At 35.7% G+C, this 17,568-nt stretch overlaps 1 protein-coding gene across 1 annotated transcript; it reads right to left on the bottom strand.

The window, feature by feature from the left end:
• Positions 1-270: 270 nt before the first annotated feature.
• On the bottom strand, positions 271-15,878 carry LOC137400615 (uncharacterized). The gene is made up of 4 exons (XM_068086947.1): positions 15,875-15,878; positions 5,895-6,860; positions 3,985-4,034; positions 271-358 (listed from the first exon to the last, which is right to left on the bottom strand). The coding sequence occupies exons 1-4, from the start codon at positions 15,876-15,878 to the stop codon at positions 335-337; spliced, it is 1,044 nt and encodes a 347-aa protein (XP_067943048.1). The 3' UTR covers positions 271-334.
• Positions 15,879-17,568: the final 1,690 nt, after the last annotated feature.

Genomic DNA, 17,568 nt, shown 5'->3' with positions numbered 1-17,568 from the left:
TAACATATTAAAAATATGCGTTTCAATGTCAACAAAATATTTTGTAGCATAAATAGCAATAGCATTAATATTAAAAATGATTATATCGAAATAAAGAAAGTAAAATATTGATGTTATGCACAAAATTGTAAACAAATCTTAGGAACCTGTTATAGTAAAGCTACTTTTTTCAGAAATAAAGCTTGATATAAGACTATCTAGGTATCATAAACTGATAAACAACAAAGAGATATGGCGACTTTTATAAACAACATAGGGATATGACAACTTTCCTGAATCAAACGGCGACAAGAGTGGCTAAGGGAAACAGATGACCTGACTTCAGTCCCCAGTATCAGTTGTTGATCTCCGGTACCGGCTACAACACGAGGATGATCATTATCTAGAGAAAGAGTTGAAAGCTTTTTAAGAAAGAGTTTAATGCTTAAATCTAACCATGATAAGAGCTCTTATACCTTAGAAGTACGCCCACGCGCAATGAATTTGTCGTTCATTCTGACCGAAATCACAAAATGAACGAAAAAACACAGAATTATTCGGTCGAAATTCACAGAATTGTCTGAGCTGTGCATGCGCACCGAATCGATGACAAAACGCTTTTTTGTTAAACAAATTATTAGCAAGCACGATTCTAGCAACTTTTGCAATTTATATAGTCCAAAACAAAGTTAGTATTTTGGGCAGTATTTTTTTGCGAGTCGCGTTATGTGTTTTGGACTATACAAATATCAAAAGCTGCTAAAATCGTGCCGGCTAATAATTTGTTTAGCCAATTAAAAGCGTTTCATCGACGATTCGGTTAGCCTGTCTTGACAAGCTGTTGTTTTTGCGTAGTTGTCCCCGTCGAGCGGCGAGCAACAACAGCTTGTCACAAGACGTACTGCACCTGATGCATCAGCTGCACTTATAAGGAGTTGTTCTCTTCCGTCTACGCGGCTCGGCTGCGATGTTATTCCGGTCGCTCCATTGGTAATCATAACGGATTTCATGCAAAAATTTATGTAGAAAAATTAAGATAAGAACGTTTAACTGGCGACCCATCTCTGCAGTAAACTTTATTAGAATTTGAGAAGTTAGGCAACAACAGCTCCTAAAATTGTCGTTATTTGTGCGCTCAGTCAGTTTTATTTCTATTTTTGTATCAGTCAGTTTCATTTGTTCTTATGGATTTTATTTTGAGTTTATTTTATTCTTAAGTTCTACTAAAGTTTATCACAGAAACTGGTCTTTGGTTAAACGTTGTAATCTTGTTTTTTTTCTACATAAATTTTTGCGTGAAATCTGTTATGATTACCAATGGAGCGACCGACATAACATCGCGGCCAAGCCGCGTAGACGGAAGCGAACAAATCCCTATAAGTGCAGCTGATGCATCAGGTGCAGCACGTCTTGTGACAAGCTGTTGTTGCTCGCCGCTCGACGGGGGGACAACTACGCAAAAACAACAGCTTGTCAAGACAGGCTACGATTCGGTGTGCATGCACAGCTCAGACAATTCTGTGAACTTCGACCGAATAATTCTGTGTTTTTTGTTCATTTCGTGATTTCCGTCAGAATGAATGAAAAATTCGTTCCCTGATCCTAGACCTTATTAACAACTTTATATCTACTGTGATAGCACAACTCCTTCTGAACTGAATTTCATTTTTAAGCTCCAAGCTTGTAGAACTCAATAAAAAAAACAGAAGTTGAATATAGCAAACAGTTTTTTTTCACAATCTTTCAAAGAAGTGATAATTTAGAGACAACTGAAGAAACAATGAATGTGTATAGAGAGTGTATATTTGTTATGAATAGAAAAAGAAATAGTTGTCATGTAAAACTCTTCATGATGAGGAGAAAGTTTCTAGCTTTGTCTATTTCTGAGCTTTCATTGCCAAAAATTTCAACCAGTGTGTCATTAGAACTAATGTTCAGTCAGCAGCCATGTTTTATTTCTCGGTTGGTAAAAAGTGCCCTAAGTATTTCAGCAATATTATAAAATCAATAATAAATTGCCTTGAAATTGTGAACTATACGGAAAAAGTATTATGCGCTTAGTAAACAAAATTTTGTAATCCTAAATAATAACCCAAAAGTGCGGAAAAACAAAATGAAACAATGAAGTTGAATTTACTCAGGCGTATGATCGGATGAGAAAACAAGTCTCTGAATTATCCCAGGCACAGATTTCAGTGCTAAAAATAACTACAGACAGGTTCAAGTGCAAAGAAGATCATAGGTAACAAAGCTCACTAAAATCTAATGAGTTTTCATGCAAAATATCAAGGTCTGCTGATGAGCAAATTTACTATCTTGTTGACCTATTTTTATTGTGTATTTATGGTGATTTACAGCACCACTCAGATACTCATGGTGAGCGATATTCTCACACGCGATATTTCGTTGACGCTCATGATGCGCATTTTGAGCTGTGCGCAAGGTGAGTTACTTTGCATTTGGGTGTCCAATGAACATCCACAGGATGTGATGGATGTGAAGGGCATTTAATGCCAGCTCCTGACTCCATAGGTCAAGTATTACCCCAATTAATGACCCTATAAATAGCTACGCAGTCTTGTCACGCTGAGCAGCAATTGTTCGAAACATTGGCGCATTAGAACTGCTCAAATTGATATAAAAACGACTGAAGTATGAAAATATTTATAATGGAATAGCTTGCCCGACATTTTAATGCGCATAATTCACAAATACTGTTTCCATCATTCGGAAGCGCGATGGATTCGATAAAGTTTTGTGAGCTGCAAAACTTGCTTAGCTTGCGGATTTCGTCGTTTCAATGATGCGGTTAACTTTTGGATTGGCTCAAATTTGTGCATCATGGAAACATAGAGACATGTAGTTTACAAGTTTTGTAGTGATAGTTCTGATTAACTATGGTCCTGAGTAATACAAATATGTAAATAGAGAGAAATGTTGTAAGCGCGATATAGTCATATCTACTCTTCACAATTTACATTATGATTATGCAATATTACCCCACATACCATATATTTTATGCATTTATTTACTTTATTTTAATTTGTTTTCAATTAATTTTGCACAAAAAAATTACTAATCCCTAAAATTTGGCTGGAGAGAGTGAGTTATGATATTACAATCGTCTTTATATAAAACTTGGGTTTGGATTTATCTAACGGTTTATCTATAGATTTATCTATTTGAACTTGGTTTGAATCTATCTATGGGTTTGAACAAATCATCGGAACCAGCAAATCATAAGCTATTAGTTCTCTTGTAGGAGACATGGCTGATCGAGTAGGTTAACCACTTGCTTTGGTTAGCAGAGAAGGTAAAACAGTGCTAATACATGTACATGTAATACATGTACACAAACTTTGGTTAGTGATTTATAATAAAATAAAAGCAGCTCTAAAAAAACTTCAATCCTAAAGCGGGTGTAAAGATCTTTAAAATGCACCAAACGATAAACGTAAACTTAAGAACTAAAAAATTGAACATAAATTCAGAACAGATGAGAATCTAGCCTGTGCTTCTTTAAGTAATCAATGCATGACTAGTAGATTGGTCAAACCAACATATGCCCCAAGGTACTGATGCTACACAGGCTATGTATAAAAAAGTGATGTCCTTCTCATGTTGCTTTATATTATTCTACTGTTATGTAACGATCTCTGGTGCTGTGTATATATTGAACAACAGCAAAGCATTGAAAACTACCTTTTTTCAATTATCGATACCTATTTGTGTGTCAATAACAAGCTTATGGTTTACAGTCGAATATCCAACTAGGAAAAGTGTACATGTCAGTGAACAAAATTAGCTAATGAAAGACAAGCAATGTACAAATCTTGCAAAACTAAACACCGACTCACTGAAACTGGGGCTAATCATTTCATAAATAGCAAGTAATATTTAATAATCAGCTTAGCATGTACATGTACATGTATGTATAAAGATGTGGGCAGGAAGTGTCATAAGCAGAAATCATCACCAACAGACTAACCAGTGAGATACTCTTACCTCAAACATATCAGTTTGACTTTCAAGTATAGGAAGAGCTTCTGCTCGGACTAAAAAGAGACAAGGAACAAGTTTAAATAGCCAAGACGACACATATACATGGTTATAGGGGTTGCCTAGGAAGAAATCAAACGCTGACCCTTTGTTACTTCATGCCACATCTGCTGCCACTTTTGCTATGCAGCTTTTTAATAGCCACAATTCTATTGTGAGTGACAGAAGGAGGGTTTTTGATTTTTGATTTATTTTCATCAGCAATAGTAATTAAACAAAAGAAAAAGCTGGAAGAGTGATGAAGCTCATAATACGCATTGGTATAGCTGGTCATACCGTTGGGCTTGTCGTCATCGTGTAATTAGGTTCCATTTTTATGGGTAATTAGGTATTATTCACTGGTTAAAAGATGTAATTTAAGTTTTTTCTTAAAACTGGCCCTCTCTATGTTCTTTATAGTATTGGGGAGTTGGTTCCAAAAAGTGGCCTGTTGGTAATCTACCCTGTGATGGCATGCACGGGAAAAAGATTGTGGGAGATTTAGACCGAAATTTGAGAATCGAGTTTGATATATTGTGTGAGGGATGTAATTACAATAAAATTATTGATGAGCTAAGAGTATAACGCGGTATGAATATAGTGAACTGATAGGTAGCATGGATGATGATTGGAAAAGAGGTTTGGTGTGGGTGTGTTGGTGGGTTTGGTGTGGGTTTGGTGTGGTTATCAAATGCATATGATTAACGGGGGGGGGGGGGGGTCTGCATGAATTTGATGACAATTAGTACAAACAAAAAAAGTTATTTAGATTAAAAGCTTGACTTGTTACCTAAACACCGTGCGCCAGGTTTGTTGTTTATCCAGGGTACGAGTATTTTAAAAAATTATTTCGGCTGTGTAGTCCCACCGCAACATTTTCCTTATCACCATTGACAAAACCGAATATTTTAATTATATTTTGTACGTGAACTTGCTCACAACATGAACTATGGCTGTCTGTGAAAAGTGAGGGCGAATGACGATACTTTGCAGTGACAGTCAATGCTCTCCCTTATTTAAAGAGCTTAAACAAAATTTTAGTGGATTTTATCGGAAAGTATGGGTATTTTTTATACTATTTACGATTGTTTTTGATATTTCAGGTGATCTGACTACCCGGATGTTTCAAGATTAAAATCGACAAAACCTGATAACGGTTAAAATGATCAGATCAACCGAAAGTGCGATTATTACGCCCACAGTTGTAGAAAGACTGACAAAATAAACATGCATAACACTGCATATTGAACACAATAGTCGATATCCACTACAGCAACAATAACAACTAGTTGAGTCATTTCGGCTCAAATTTTTTTCTAAGCGTTTTAATCGCGGCCGAGTTTTGTGATTTTATTCTAGAAACATCCTGGCAGTCATATCACCTCAAGCATCAACAACAATCGCAAATGATAGAAAATACTGATACTTTTTGTTAAAATCTACAACACTTTTGTAAGTTTATCTGTAACAGTAATAAGTTAGATATATAAATGATAGATCATTGTAGTGCCAGTGTTAATTAATAACCTTCCTGGAGGGCTCATTAGATATTTTGAGACATAAAAGCAGAATGACTTGCAGATATTCAACAACAAACAAACCTAATGAAGTTTTTTTGTCATGTTACACTGTTTTAACATGAACAAAACTGCTGCTTGTTTATCATACAACAAAAAGATACGGACAACAAAGCAGAAGACTAAAGATTTTATGCGAGTTTAGAGACATAAAAAGAACATAACACCTCAGAACTGATATTCACACAGTGATTCTGATGGCTCATGGCCAGATAAACCACTAGCCTTATTATCACACATATTCTGTTGCCTTAAGAGTTGAGAAAGGATTACACATACCGCAGACCTATCATAACATACCCTGAATTGGAACAGATGTTGGCTGTACGGGTTTATACGGAGTTTCTGCGTGACCATCACTACTGGAGGATTGAGAGAGTGTGAAGACAGGTGCGGTAGAGGCTGGTGGTGTTAATTGTGTCGCTTCATTGCTGTTAGGTGCTGCCTGTTTCGCTGAAGCGTGACTGTTGGCAGGCGCTGCATGTCCCACTGAAGCTTGACTGCTATTAGGTGCTGTATGTTCCGCTGAAGTTTGACTCATGGCAGGAGCTGCATGTTCCGCTGAAGCGTGACTGCTGGCAGGCGCTGCATGTCCCACCGAAGTTTGACTCATGGCAGGTGCTGCATGTTCCGCTGAAGCGTGACTGTTGGCAGGCGCTGCATGTCCCTCTGAAGTTTGACTCATGGCAGGAGCTGCATGTTCCGATGAAGTTTGACTCATGGCAGGTGCTGCATGTTCCGCTAAAGCGTGACTGTTGGCAGGCACTGCATGGCCCTCTGAAGTTTGACTCATGGCAGGAGCTGCATGTCCCGCTGAAATTTGACTCATGGCAGGTGCTGCATGTTCCGCGAAAGCGTGACTGTTGGCAGGTGCTGCATGTCCCTCCGAAGTTTGACTCATGGCAGGTGCTGCATGTTCCGATGAAGCTTGGCTCATGGCAGGTGCTGCATGTTCCGCTGAAGTTTGACTCATGGCAGGTGCTGCATGTTCTGCTAAAGCGTGACTGTTGGCAGGTGCTGCATGTCCCTCTGAAGTTTGACTCATGGCAGGTGCTGCATGTTCCGATGAAGCTTGGCTCATGTCAGGTGCCGTTGACTGATGTACTGAAGCTAAGCAGTGAACAATTGCTGTAGGTTCAGTTAAAGGCCCAGCTAGTGGTGCAGGCGGAACTTGAGGGCGGTCAGCTGATTCTCGCGGTAGTAATGGCACCCGAGTGGAGTCTTCGGGTCTTTGGCCCCCTTCATTTCCTTGCGATCTCTCAGAGGCTATAAAACAAGTTGGAATAGAAAATTATCAAAGGTTGTAAACCCAAATAAGGAATTGACGAAATGAAGAATAACCAAATAAAGAATAGACCAAATAAGCAATTGGCCAAAGAAGGAATTACCAAATAAGGAATTGAACGACTAAGGAAGGACCCAAACTGCTGTCATCAATATATATATTACAAACAATGCTGGGACAATCAATGCCCAGGGGTTGCATAAACAAGACTTGCAGAAAGACCATAACCCATCGTTTAGCATTTAGTTAAAAAGCATAAGTGTTGCCTGCTGTTTTGGCGCACTTGTTAACACATAACTTGACGAAGAAATAGAAGAACCAAAGTAACGAGCAGACAATTACAACTAAAGATAAAAATTACCTCAGAGTTCAGTGCGACTACTAAACTGGTGATATTAATATGGAAATGAACTGCTGAAAGTCATGGAACAAACAGTTTATCAAAACCAGATCAAGAACTCTAAAGATTTGGTAACTGGATTCCGCATGGCTGCAATAGAGTTTTACTGCAACCTTTATCCGAAATGCAGGTGTAAATTACATCGGCTCATCCTGAAATGTGAACAGTAGAATTTAAAACTGTTCCAGATAAAGCTGAGACATACGATAGTCTATGTCACAGTGTCTGTCTGTTATTCAGTCTGGCATTCGGTCTGCCCAGTTATCGCTATTAAAATCTTGGAATAAAGAATCCGTATCGCAAGACTTAATCTCAGAACCTGCCTTTTACCAAGCAACAAGCTCAGCAATTGAGCTACGTGAGATGCATTGGATTCATTGGGCAATATGAGTGGTTATCTAAGTTACAATAGCATAGCGACTCTGCTTTACATTACGGCGCAACGTTACTAAAACTTGCCCTCACTGCTCTTATTAGTAAGTTTAGCAATACGGATACCAGCTTGCTCAAATTAATCATGGGCAATGTGCCGGGCTAATGGCAAGTGGCAGGCGATTACACTACCTGCCACTGTTTATAAGTTGCTTTTTAATACCCGTGCAACACCGGGAATTCCGCTAGTTATTAATATTTATTATAAACAGTGGTAATAAAAAAACTAAAATGGGTATGTCTGTTTAACCCAATTATATATGCATAAGGGAATATGTCATGCAGTAAAACTCTAAAACTCTTATAATGATAGGAACAAAAAAGAAAAACTAACTTTACACATATTTAAACTGCTGAAACACCACTATAATATACGGAATATTCACAAACCTCTTACCTCACCGAACTTGATAAGTAAAATATATACACAGATGATTACACAGAAAAGAGGTGAAGTTCTAATTAGAGAGAGTTACCCCGATTTTGGTATCGGAATCGGTGCCGATATGGCTATTAAATATCTGAATCGGTATCGGCCGATCTTTTCTTAAAAAATCTGAAACTTCAGATACTTTTTACAGATCAATTATTGAGCAGAAAACAGTATTTTAGCCTGCCGCACTGATAAATATTATCAGCTGCAAGTTCCTCACTCTTACCTAATGAAATGCAGGCCTGCCACACTATTTATTTCATGTCTATAGCCTGATCAACATCAACACAGCTGAGGAACCTTTTTGCTTTAGTCAGGACATGTTTACAAAGTGTGGTATTTCCCGATTACAGCGATGGGATTTATTGCAGCCAATCACAAACAAGATAACAAAAAGGAGAAACAAGAATGCAGCGTAATATTTCTATTTACTAGCATTACAAAAGTAATTTGAGCAGCCGATGCATAAAGTTATCTATCTCTCTCTTGATCCTGACAATACATAGCTTGTTTATTGGGTTGTTCTTGTTTGGTTGTGTTTTGAATGTAATTTGTTTCTCTCTTTTCTTAAATTTATTTACATATTAACTTTTGAAGCTGATCTAAATAATTATGATCCGACAGATCATTTGTTGAGCTAGTTTTTGTGAGTAAACTATTACAGGTCTTACTATAAATTAAAAAACGCTGTTCTTTTGCAAGTGCTGCTAACGTTGTTGTTGTTTTTGTTGACAACAATAAATAAATGCAAACAAATAAATACATATTTATATTTTCTATAATAAAATAAACAATTATCTATACAACACCAAAGATCTGAATCGAATTATTTTTCCATAAGAATCAGTATTTTGGATCAGTATCTGAATCGGCTGGCGAATTTAGAATCGGGGCATCTCTAGTTGTAATACCCTACAGGATCAAAATATTTGATGGATATAAACATTCCCGATTTCGCGGCAGTCAATTCCGCGAATTATTAAATTCCGTGAATAATTAGTTCTATTTTTAATTACAAGGGAGAATAACTATTGCCTCGAATTAAAAACTAGCCGCTAGGCATAAATACTAAACGTAGCTGAGTTCGAAAACTTTTTTAAAATCGTTTTTAAATAAAAACAGTTTAGCACATATAGCAGTTGTCTGGCAATAAAATTAAACTGATACTCTTGATAAATAAATACTAGCGTGTTTCATGCCGGAGGGGGGGAGGTGGGAGGGGTTGGGTAGATCGAGTCGCATTCTTCAAACCAGGTTAAAGCTAGCCACGGTTTGTAATCCAGGGGCAGGTTTAGCCACATTATTTAAGCCAGGGGCAGATCTAGCCACATTCTTCATGCCGGGGCCGATCTAGCAACGTTCTGCTAGCCAGGGGTAGATCTAGCAACATTCTTTAACCCAAAATCAGATTTAGCCACATTCTTCACGCCTGTTGCATATCTATCTAACCCATAGATATATAAACCTAGAGATATATAGATATATAAGGTTTATATCTATCTATGATATAACCACCTTTTTTAATCCATGGATCAATTTAGCCATAATAATTGATGGTAAATATTATAGGCGTGATGGTAGATTAGTAAACCCCCTCACCGCTACAGGGTATGCCAACTTCCTATAGTTGAATTCTAGAAAAGTCTTTAACGTATGAAGATATTCTATGGCTATATCAACCAAGGCTAATTCAAACGCACAACCATATCATATTTCTTCTTAAAGATGTAGTTGCGTCAAAAATGAAATTAGGACCCATAAAAGGCTAAAACATCAGCTACAATTTGATGCCATTTTTGTCTTTGTAGACCAACCCTGTCCAGAGATATATGCGTTTGAATGAGGCCCTCTTTTAAAAAGCTCACGTTCCAGCGGGTGCCTATTTCGTGACGTCACAAGCTTGTTATCTGAAACGAAACCACGAGCGATAAATATGAGGTTGATTCGTTAGCCAATCATGCGTGCGAAATTTTTATATAGGCCGTAATAAATGTTATCACTCGTAAAACGCGTTGTCTGTGATCTCGAAGATTCTCATCATAGAGAATTCATTCTCATCATTTCTGATTCAACGCGTTTCAACAATTACTAAGTTATACATAGTTTTAAAATGGCTTCAAGTTCGAGCGACCACTACTCAGAGTTTTCTGAGCAACTTTAAGTAAAATATTAGAGTAGACAGCCTATGGCCAAAGCTGACAGGCGTCAGCAGCGTTTTGCTGCAGAAGAAGACAGAATAGAGGTAAATTAACTTAGAGTCTTCTATACTTTAGTAAATGTAATATTTTTTATAGTCATAAATACATATACTAATTAATAAAATGATAATTCTTTGCTATCTCCAATCATCGTTTCATAGCTTATCTGCCGTTTTACCTAGCTATAATATTTTTTTCGAATTTTCTTTGGTAAATTAGAGTCATGATTACAAATTATTTTCACTCGTAGGAAGTGGGTAAAATCGATTGATCATTGCAAATCTTTAATTTCCAGAACCAAAGCTTCGAATCGTTGGCTTGGCGTACTTGTGCCTTTATTAAATGTTTATTCGTTTATAAAATTACACTCGCAATCTATTCAACTCCCAATTTGGAAGCTGTCAATAGATACGCTTTAGAATGACATATCTATGAATGACATATTTATTGCATCTACTTTGTTTACATTTACTTGTTTTACTGATTACAGAATGTTTATGTCGTCCCACCAGCCGAAGAAGCTTTGTCAGTGTGGAAACTGCCATAAAGGAGAAAGCGAGACTTGAATGCGTGCTGGATGATGTTTTGTTTGAGTTTGTTGCAGTAGATGAATTTGTCTTATTGTATCGGCTAATACTATGTGAGTGGCCACGACTTGATGAATATTTTTAATAAAAGCTTTATGCCGAGATGAAAATATTTTTGCTTGTAAAAATTATATAATAAAATAATATTGTTGAAGATAATGCAAAACATGATTTGCAGAATATTGTAGTGAATCGGATATGGTATATGGGTGTCCGCAGAACTGGAGAATGTGAGTTCAAATCCAGTTTGCAGCAGACTTCTCATCCTTAAAACTCTATCCCTGTCTATATTCTTTTCAAAGAGGTGGCTTGCTTATTTCACTAATTTAGTATTCGGTAAGAATACTACTAGCAATGATATACAGCAATGTATACAGCTGTATATCATTGCTACTAGTAAGAAACTAGTACGTAGGCAATATGTAATAGGCGACATAATGTGGGCGGGGCTTATGGGAGGCTGTATATCGTTTGTATGGGTAGCTGCAGAACTGCTGATACAAAGACCGCGTTCTACATAAAGTGACTTGACAGAATTACCGTAGACCGGTAGAATTGGTAGTCGGTACCCAAATGTTTAAACAACATTTGGAGAAAGTGAGTAGAACAAATTTTCAATTTTCGTTATTTGAGGCCTTTGAAACATTCATAATAATGCATCTGTAGCAGGATTTAAAATTTTATTCTAGCCAACATGAGCAAATACAAAATAAGATATATGCCAATAGAGCCGCGTTAGACTAGACTTTTATCGCAAATAGTCGATGTGAATACGAGAGATAGAGACAGGTTGCCAAACGCGTGACATCATTTTTGGCGAGGCTGGGCACGTTTTTGTGGCCTGAGCGTTTTTACGGCGATCAGATTTTTTCGGTAATAATCTTCAAATATCTTGGCAATGCGATCGCGTAACACAACAAACAACATATCAACTGATAGAGAAAAAAAATGCTTTCTTTCAAGATTAACTTAAATTTTGACGCAACTACATCTTTAAAGGTACTTTTACTCAAAGATCCTTCTCAAAATAGCAACAATATGTATTTGGAACGTTTTAAACTAAACATGTCGACATCGAACTACTAATCGCTTTATCTGTGTTGCAAATACATAAAACCATGTCTGATCAAACGACTGCTTAGAACTAGCCTGTTGAAGTTATCAGCTCAAGCACCAGATAAACTACTCCCCATTGTAAACAAATCATGGATAACCGAAAATAGAATACCAAGAAAAGTTTGAAGTGGGTCTACCATTTCTACCAAAAGATGACGCAAATAGCAACTGGATCAACCGCTCCTATCAAAAAATGACACTAATAGCAAATGGATTAACCTTTCCTATCAAGAAATGACACTAATAGCAAGTGGATCAACCTTTCCTATCAAAAGATGACATTAATAGGAAGATGATTGACCTTTTCTATCAAGGGATCACACTAAGAGCAAGTGGATCAACCTTTCCTATCAAGAGATGACACTAATAGCAAGTGAATCAACCTTTCCTAGCAAGAGATGAAACTAATAGCATCTGGATCGACCTTTCCTATCAAGAGATGACAATAATAGCAAGTGGATCAACTTTTTCTGTACATAGATGACACTAATAGCAAGTGGATCAACCTTTCCTATTAAGATATGACACTAATAGGAAGAGGATTGACCATTCTGACCAAGACAGCACTTATACCTTCAAGCTGGTCTCTATACAGATAAGAACTGTGAGAATTCAGTGTTTGTTGATAATCAATTCATTTCTTAAACATTTCCTTTTTCTTAATTATCAGTTAATAAAAGTTATTATCAGTTAGTACTAAATTTCTTATTAGTTATTCCAATGATAACAATGAGTTCAAGGTCAACTGTCTCATCGTTTCCCTTTTCTTTTTTCATAGCAAGAACCTCTAAATTCTTTTCACATACAATTCTTTCCACAGACCAAAAATACGGTATATTTGATATGCCACAGGCATATAAAATGTACAGTTTTAAACTAACTGCAATACTTATCAGGATTAGAGTGAGGAGAAGCAGGTAGAATGTCCTATTTATTCTTGATAGATTATAACGAACCGAACCATGAAACCTGTGACAATAAAATTAGTAAACAATTGACAATACACTGTACTTGCCTGGGTGTATGTTCACACTTCCTGTACAACAGTTCAGCCCGAGGAAGTTGGCAACAGCTAAAAAAGTGATTTCTTAGCTTCAGTAATATTAACAGAAACCAAGTTGTGAAAAACTATGTAACCATTTTGACAGAATGTTATCAATAATTGTGCTGTAATACATTAGCTAGGTATTTGTTATTAAAGATCAATAATGAACTATTTGTGGGCTTCTAACAATAAATTTGTCATCAAACACAAAATAATTTTTGTTTAGATTCAAATTTATTGTTGAATGTTTATTATTGACTGCAGGGCAAAGTTATATAAATCTAATGGGTCAAGTTATTCTACGTCAACATTTGATGCTCAAATATTGACAGTAAAGCGCCACTTTCAACATGGAGACAAAATCTTCATGGCTTTACAAATAATTGTGAAAATCTAAAAATATTAAGATCAAACACGTGTATTTATTTAAATTTAAAATGTGCTTTACCATGATGAATGCAATGTGTGAAACTGTTAGAAAACTATTTCAACTTTGAATCAACTTATCACTTATGTTGTTAGTACAAAACCAGTGATTTTATTCCCAATCATTCTTGAAGTAGACCTGAAATGAACTTTTTTATTGAGCAGGAATCAGACACGTGGTGCAAAACTGAATGGCGTAGAAAAAAATAACAACTTTGTAAATCATATTGTTCAGTATAAAATTATCTATCAAATAACATAGAAACAAAGTTTTATTGCAGTTGGTAATGCTGATAATTTTAGAATAATTCGTCTTAACATAACAGCAAGCTACAGCGCTCGGGCAGCAGCATTTTATAATTTTGGACCTGCTGACAATTAATATAAAACAAATGTGCAGCATTAATAGTAATACGTATTAGTAACATATTACTATTGTTATTAAAATTAATTTATGAAAAAATATTAGTAATTATTATTAACCCTTTGAAACCTAACGGCCGGTGTTCTGGCCTTGCGTAGCGTGTGTCAGAAACCCTAACGGCCGGTTTTCAGGCCTTCACATGGCTTTGTTTACAAAAGCTGTTTCTAAGTAAGAGCGTAAACTAGTGTTGGGCCGGTATCTAATTTAGTGCCAGATCGGATATCCTTGCACATTTCTATCGGTTTTCCCGGTATTTACCATTTTCGGTATCCTTTGCCAACTAAGAAAGTTCGGTATTGTCGGTACTATTGTTCGGTATATGGTTATCAGTGTGTCTTTAAATGGTTTAAAGTTTAATGGTTTAAAATTTAAATCATAACTGTCTCGAGCAACTTTTATCGTTGTGCAAAAAATAGCCTGTGCAAAAAAACATTCTTTAGTCAGCAGTATATTGTTACGACAAAGAGACTCCTTGTTTTAGAAAGCCAAAAAAGAAAAAGATGGAAATATAATTTTCATGATAGATGTTTTTATTGTTTATTCTATTAAAAAATATAGTTATTGATACAAACGTTATGTATAATAAAGAACAGATAGATAACGGCAAGGGGCTCTCTTTGTTAAATATACTGAAACAGTTTACAGAAATCTTACTATCACACATTGTAATCAGGTAATGTAATCACATAATTATACGCAGTCCAATTAGAGTCCAGTCCCGTTAGAGTCTTTATACATCCTCCCATCTGTGGAGAACTCCCAAACCTTCGAGGCTGGTGGCATTATCAATGTAACGTAATATAATAATAGATACAGTAAGAGTGGAAATTTTCATTGAATTTGTTCGCCAAAGCGTGCTGAGATTAGCATGTTCGTCACGGTCACGAAGCGTTTTAAAAATCTCTCCGGATATCCGTATAACCATTTACCGGTAGGCTTTTACGGATAAATACCGATCATATTAAACCAACCGCGGATACCTAGCTGTCACCGAAAATGATTGGTTTCCTCGGATACCGAGAATCCCTCGATATCGGTAAGAGCGGATAACCCAATACCGGCCCAACACTAGCGTAAACCAATCGAATTGATTTTTGCACAGGATGTTAGACCAGAAATTTCTCTTCCATTTTTAACAGTTTTCAAATATCTTTACCTACTTCTTTTGTTTTATTAACAAATTTTATTAGAACGATATCGCGAAAAAATCGATACAACTCATTTGATGGTCGGTCATGAATGAATGTGATGAATGTCGGTCACAAATGATTTTGATACAAATAAAGAATTTTATGATACTAATTATAGTTTTCCAGTAGATTTTGAGTCATGAAATGATGATGAATATTTGTTCGATGGATATGGTACTACTGTAAACGAATTTTATAAAGGCTTTTGGAATTTTTTAGTTTTAGCCCAAATAATGGTGAACTACTGTTTTTTTTCTGTTTGATGACATATGCTGTGGGTTGCCCGACTTTTTAATAGTGTTTTACCAAATATCATTGTATTATGAGCACATTTAGATATATTTAATAAAAGTTTAAAAACTTCGGATTGTTGGACAGATTGCCCAGGGTTACAGCCACGCATTGACAAAAACGGCCAGGATTCAAAGGGTTAATAATATTCGTAATAATTTTAATAACAATAACTATTATTAAATTATTAATAATTATTATAATAATAAATTATTATTACTAAAATTATTAAAATATTACTTTACGTAATAGTAACATAAATACAACATCAATAGTAAATGCCTTTGCATTCCCTAGCAGTTGGTAGCCATCCCTACCCTTCATTAGTTGTATCTAGTAACTCATCCCTGTGTACAACAAGATAGATATCCAGTAGCAGACGATGCTCTGGTAATAGCAAGTAGAACATAACTCAGTTTTTCTCACAGTTTGTGGTGTGAGAAGTGAACTTACCCATTTATCCTTTAAGGAGTTTTGCCGGTGACAAAACCTCTTAGAATTTGAGAAAACTATTCAAACTTCAAATTCCTATAATCACAAAGTCGTGTTAGCGATGATTGTTGCAAAAGGTTATTTTATTATTGGACTGATCAAAATATGTTTGATTATTTGTAAGCTACAGAAATAAGCAAAGAGAGTTTATATTTCATTAGAATCAGTTGTTTAATTATAACGAAACTATCAAAAGCTTTTGCATATTCCATAATAGAGCAGTTTCCAAAATAAGCAAACAATACGTGAATGATATTTATCTTGCCGATACCGAAAGTGCTGGTACTCAGAATTTGGATTCGTCTACCCACAGGGGTGAGCCCAGTTCAATTAATAAAGTTAGCCACTCAAATCGTGTGGAAACCTTAATATTTAACCATTAAGAACTTAAAACCTTAATTCTGCACCTTCATTTAAAATTGATGATGCATTCAACTCAAAACTTCTGAAAAATCATTGCTAAAGGTTTCACCACACCCGGCCAAAAACTTAAACCCAAAACAGTAACATTTTCCACAAACCCCAGATTTTTAGTAAACAGGTGTCAAGAAGTTTGAGAGATTTTTTTTTTTCTATAATTTAGAACTAGGGCTAAATAATAAGTTCACCAGATTCCTATGTCAATCACTTATTTTTAGCTTCAATAGTCAGAGGCAATCACAATGCTATATATTCTTAAAGAGTAAATATCTCAGGATTGCTTGAAACAGTTTTTTGCAATTTTATCAGTTTATAAAAAGGAAAAGAGAAGTGAGTTATGGGCTTCTTTCTGATCATTCATAGCAGCTGCAACCAGAACGCATTTACATTTGGAAATTGATAAACGATTTTATAATAAATTTTGTTAGCAATTTATAGGATTAGAAAGGGTAAGAAAGATTCATATAAATGCTATATAACTTCCAATCAAAAGTGAAACTCATTTTTGATAAACTATTTGACTTTTGTTATAAATTAGAATTTTATCTATATACAGTCAAACATGGATAACTCAAACTTCACGGGACAGAGCGAAAGTGTTCGAGTTATCAGAGCGTTCAAGTTATCAGAGCACTGTCACAAGTCCAATTATTTATTAGTAGATACATAGTCATATACAAACTATAATATAGATCAAAAACATAAATGGCTTGTTTCAAATTAAATGCTTCTAGTGTAAAGTTTAAAACTTTTTTATCAAAAAGTATAGAGATTTTTCTATCACTTGAGATTGGTTTGTTGTTTGAGGTGATGTTATTGCCAGGACGTTTTTTAGGTTAAAATTGGCAAAACTTGATCGTTGTTGAAATGCTCAGAAAAAAGACATCTTTTACTTTTGAGAGTTTTAACGAAGATCAATTTTGCCGATTTTTCTTGAAGTTTATGCGAAGGTCACCTTACTTTTCCATGCTTCCGAAGGGCGATCGCTAAGCGGATGTTTGGTAAAAATCAAATTTCCCCAAACCTTTAGAAATGTCGTTGACAAAAATATTTTGCCGATGGTAGTAATAACGACGCCTATGAATTACAAAATGTTGAAGTTTACCTCTATGGCTTGGAAAAAAGTGATTTTCTAAAGCCATAACAACCGTCTCGATAGCCGTTGGGCAAAAAACTGTTCGAGTTAACAGAGTTGAGGTTGAGTTATCTAAAGCAATTTATCATTACGTGGGAAC

Source organism: Watersipora subatra, chromosome 7 (genome assembly GCF_963576615.1).
Source record: "Watersipora subatra chromosome 7, tzWatSuba1.1, whole genome shotgun sequence".
NCBI lineage: Eukaryota > Metazoa > Bryozoa > Gymnolaemata > Cheilostomatida > Watersiporidae > Watersipora > Watersipora subatra.
Note: the sequence above shows the minus strand (reverse complement) of the source record. Positions and strands in the feature narration are given on the sequence as shown.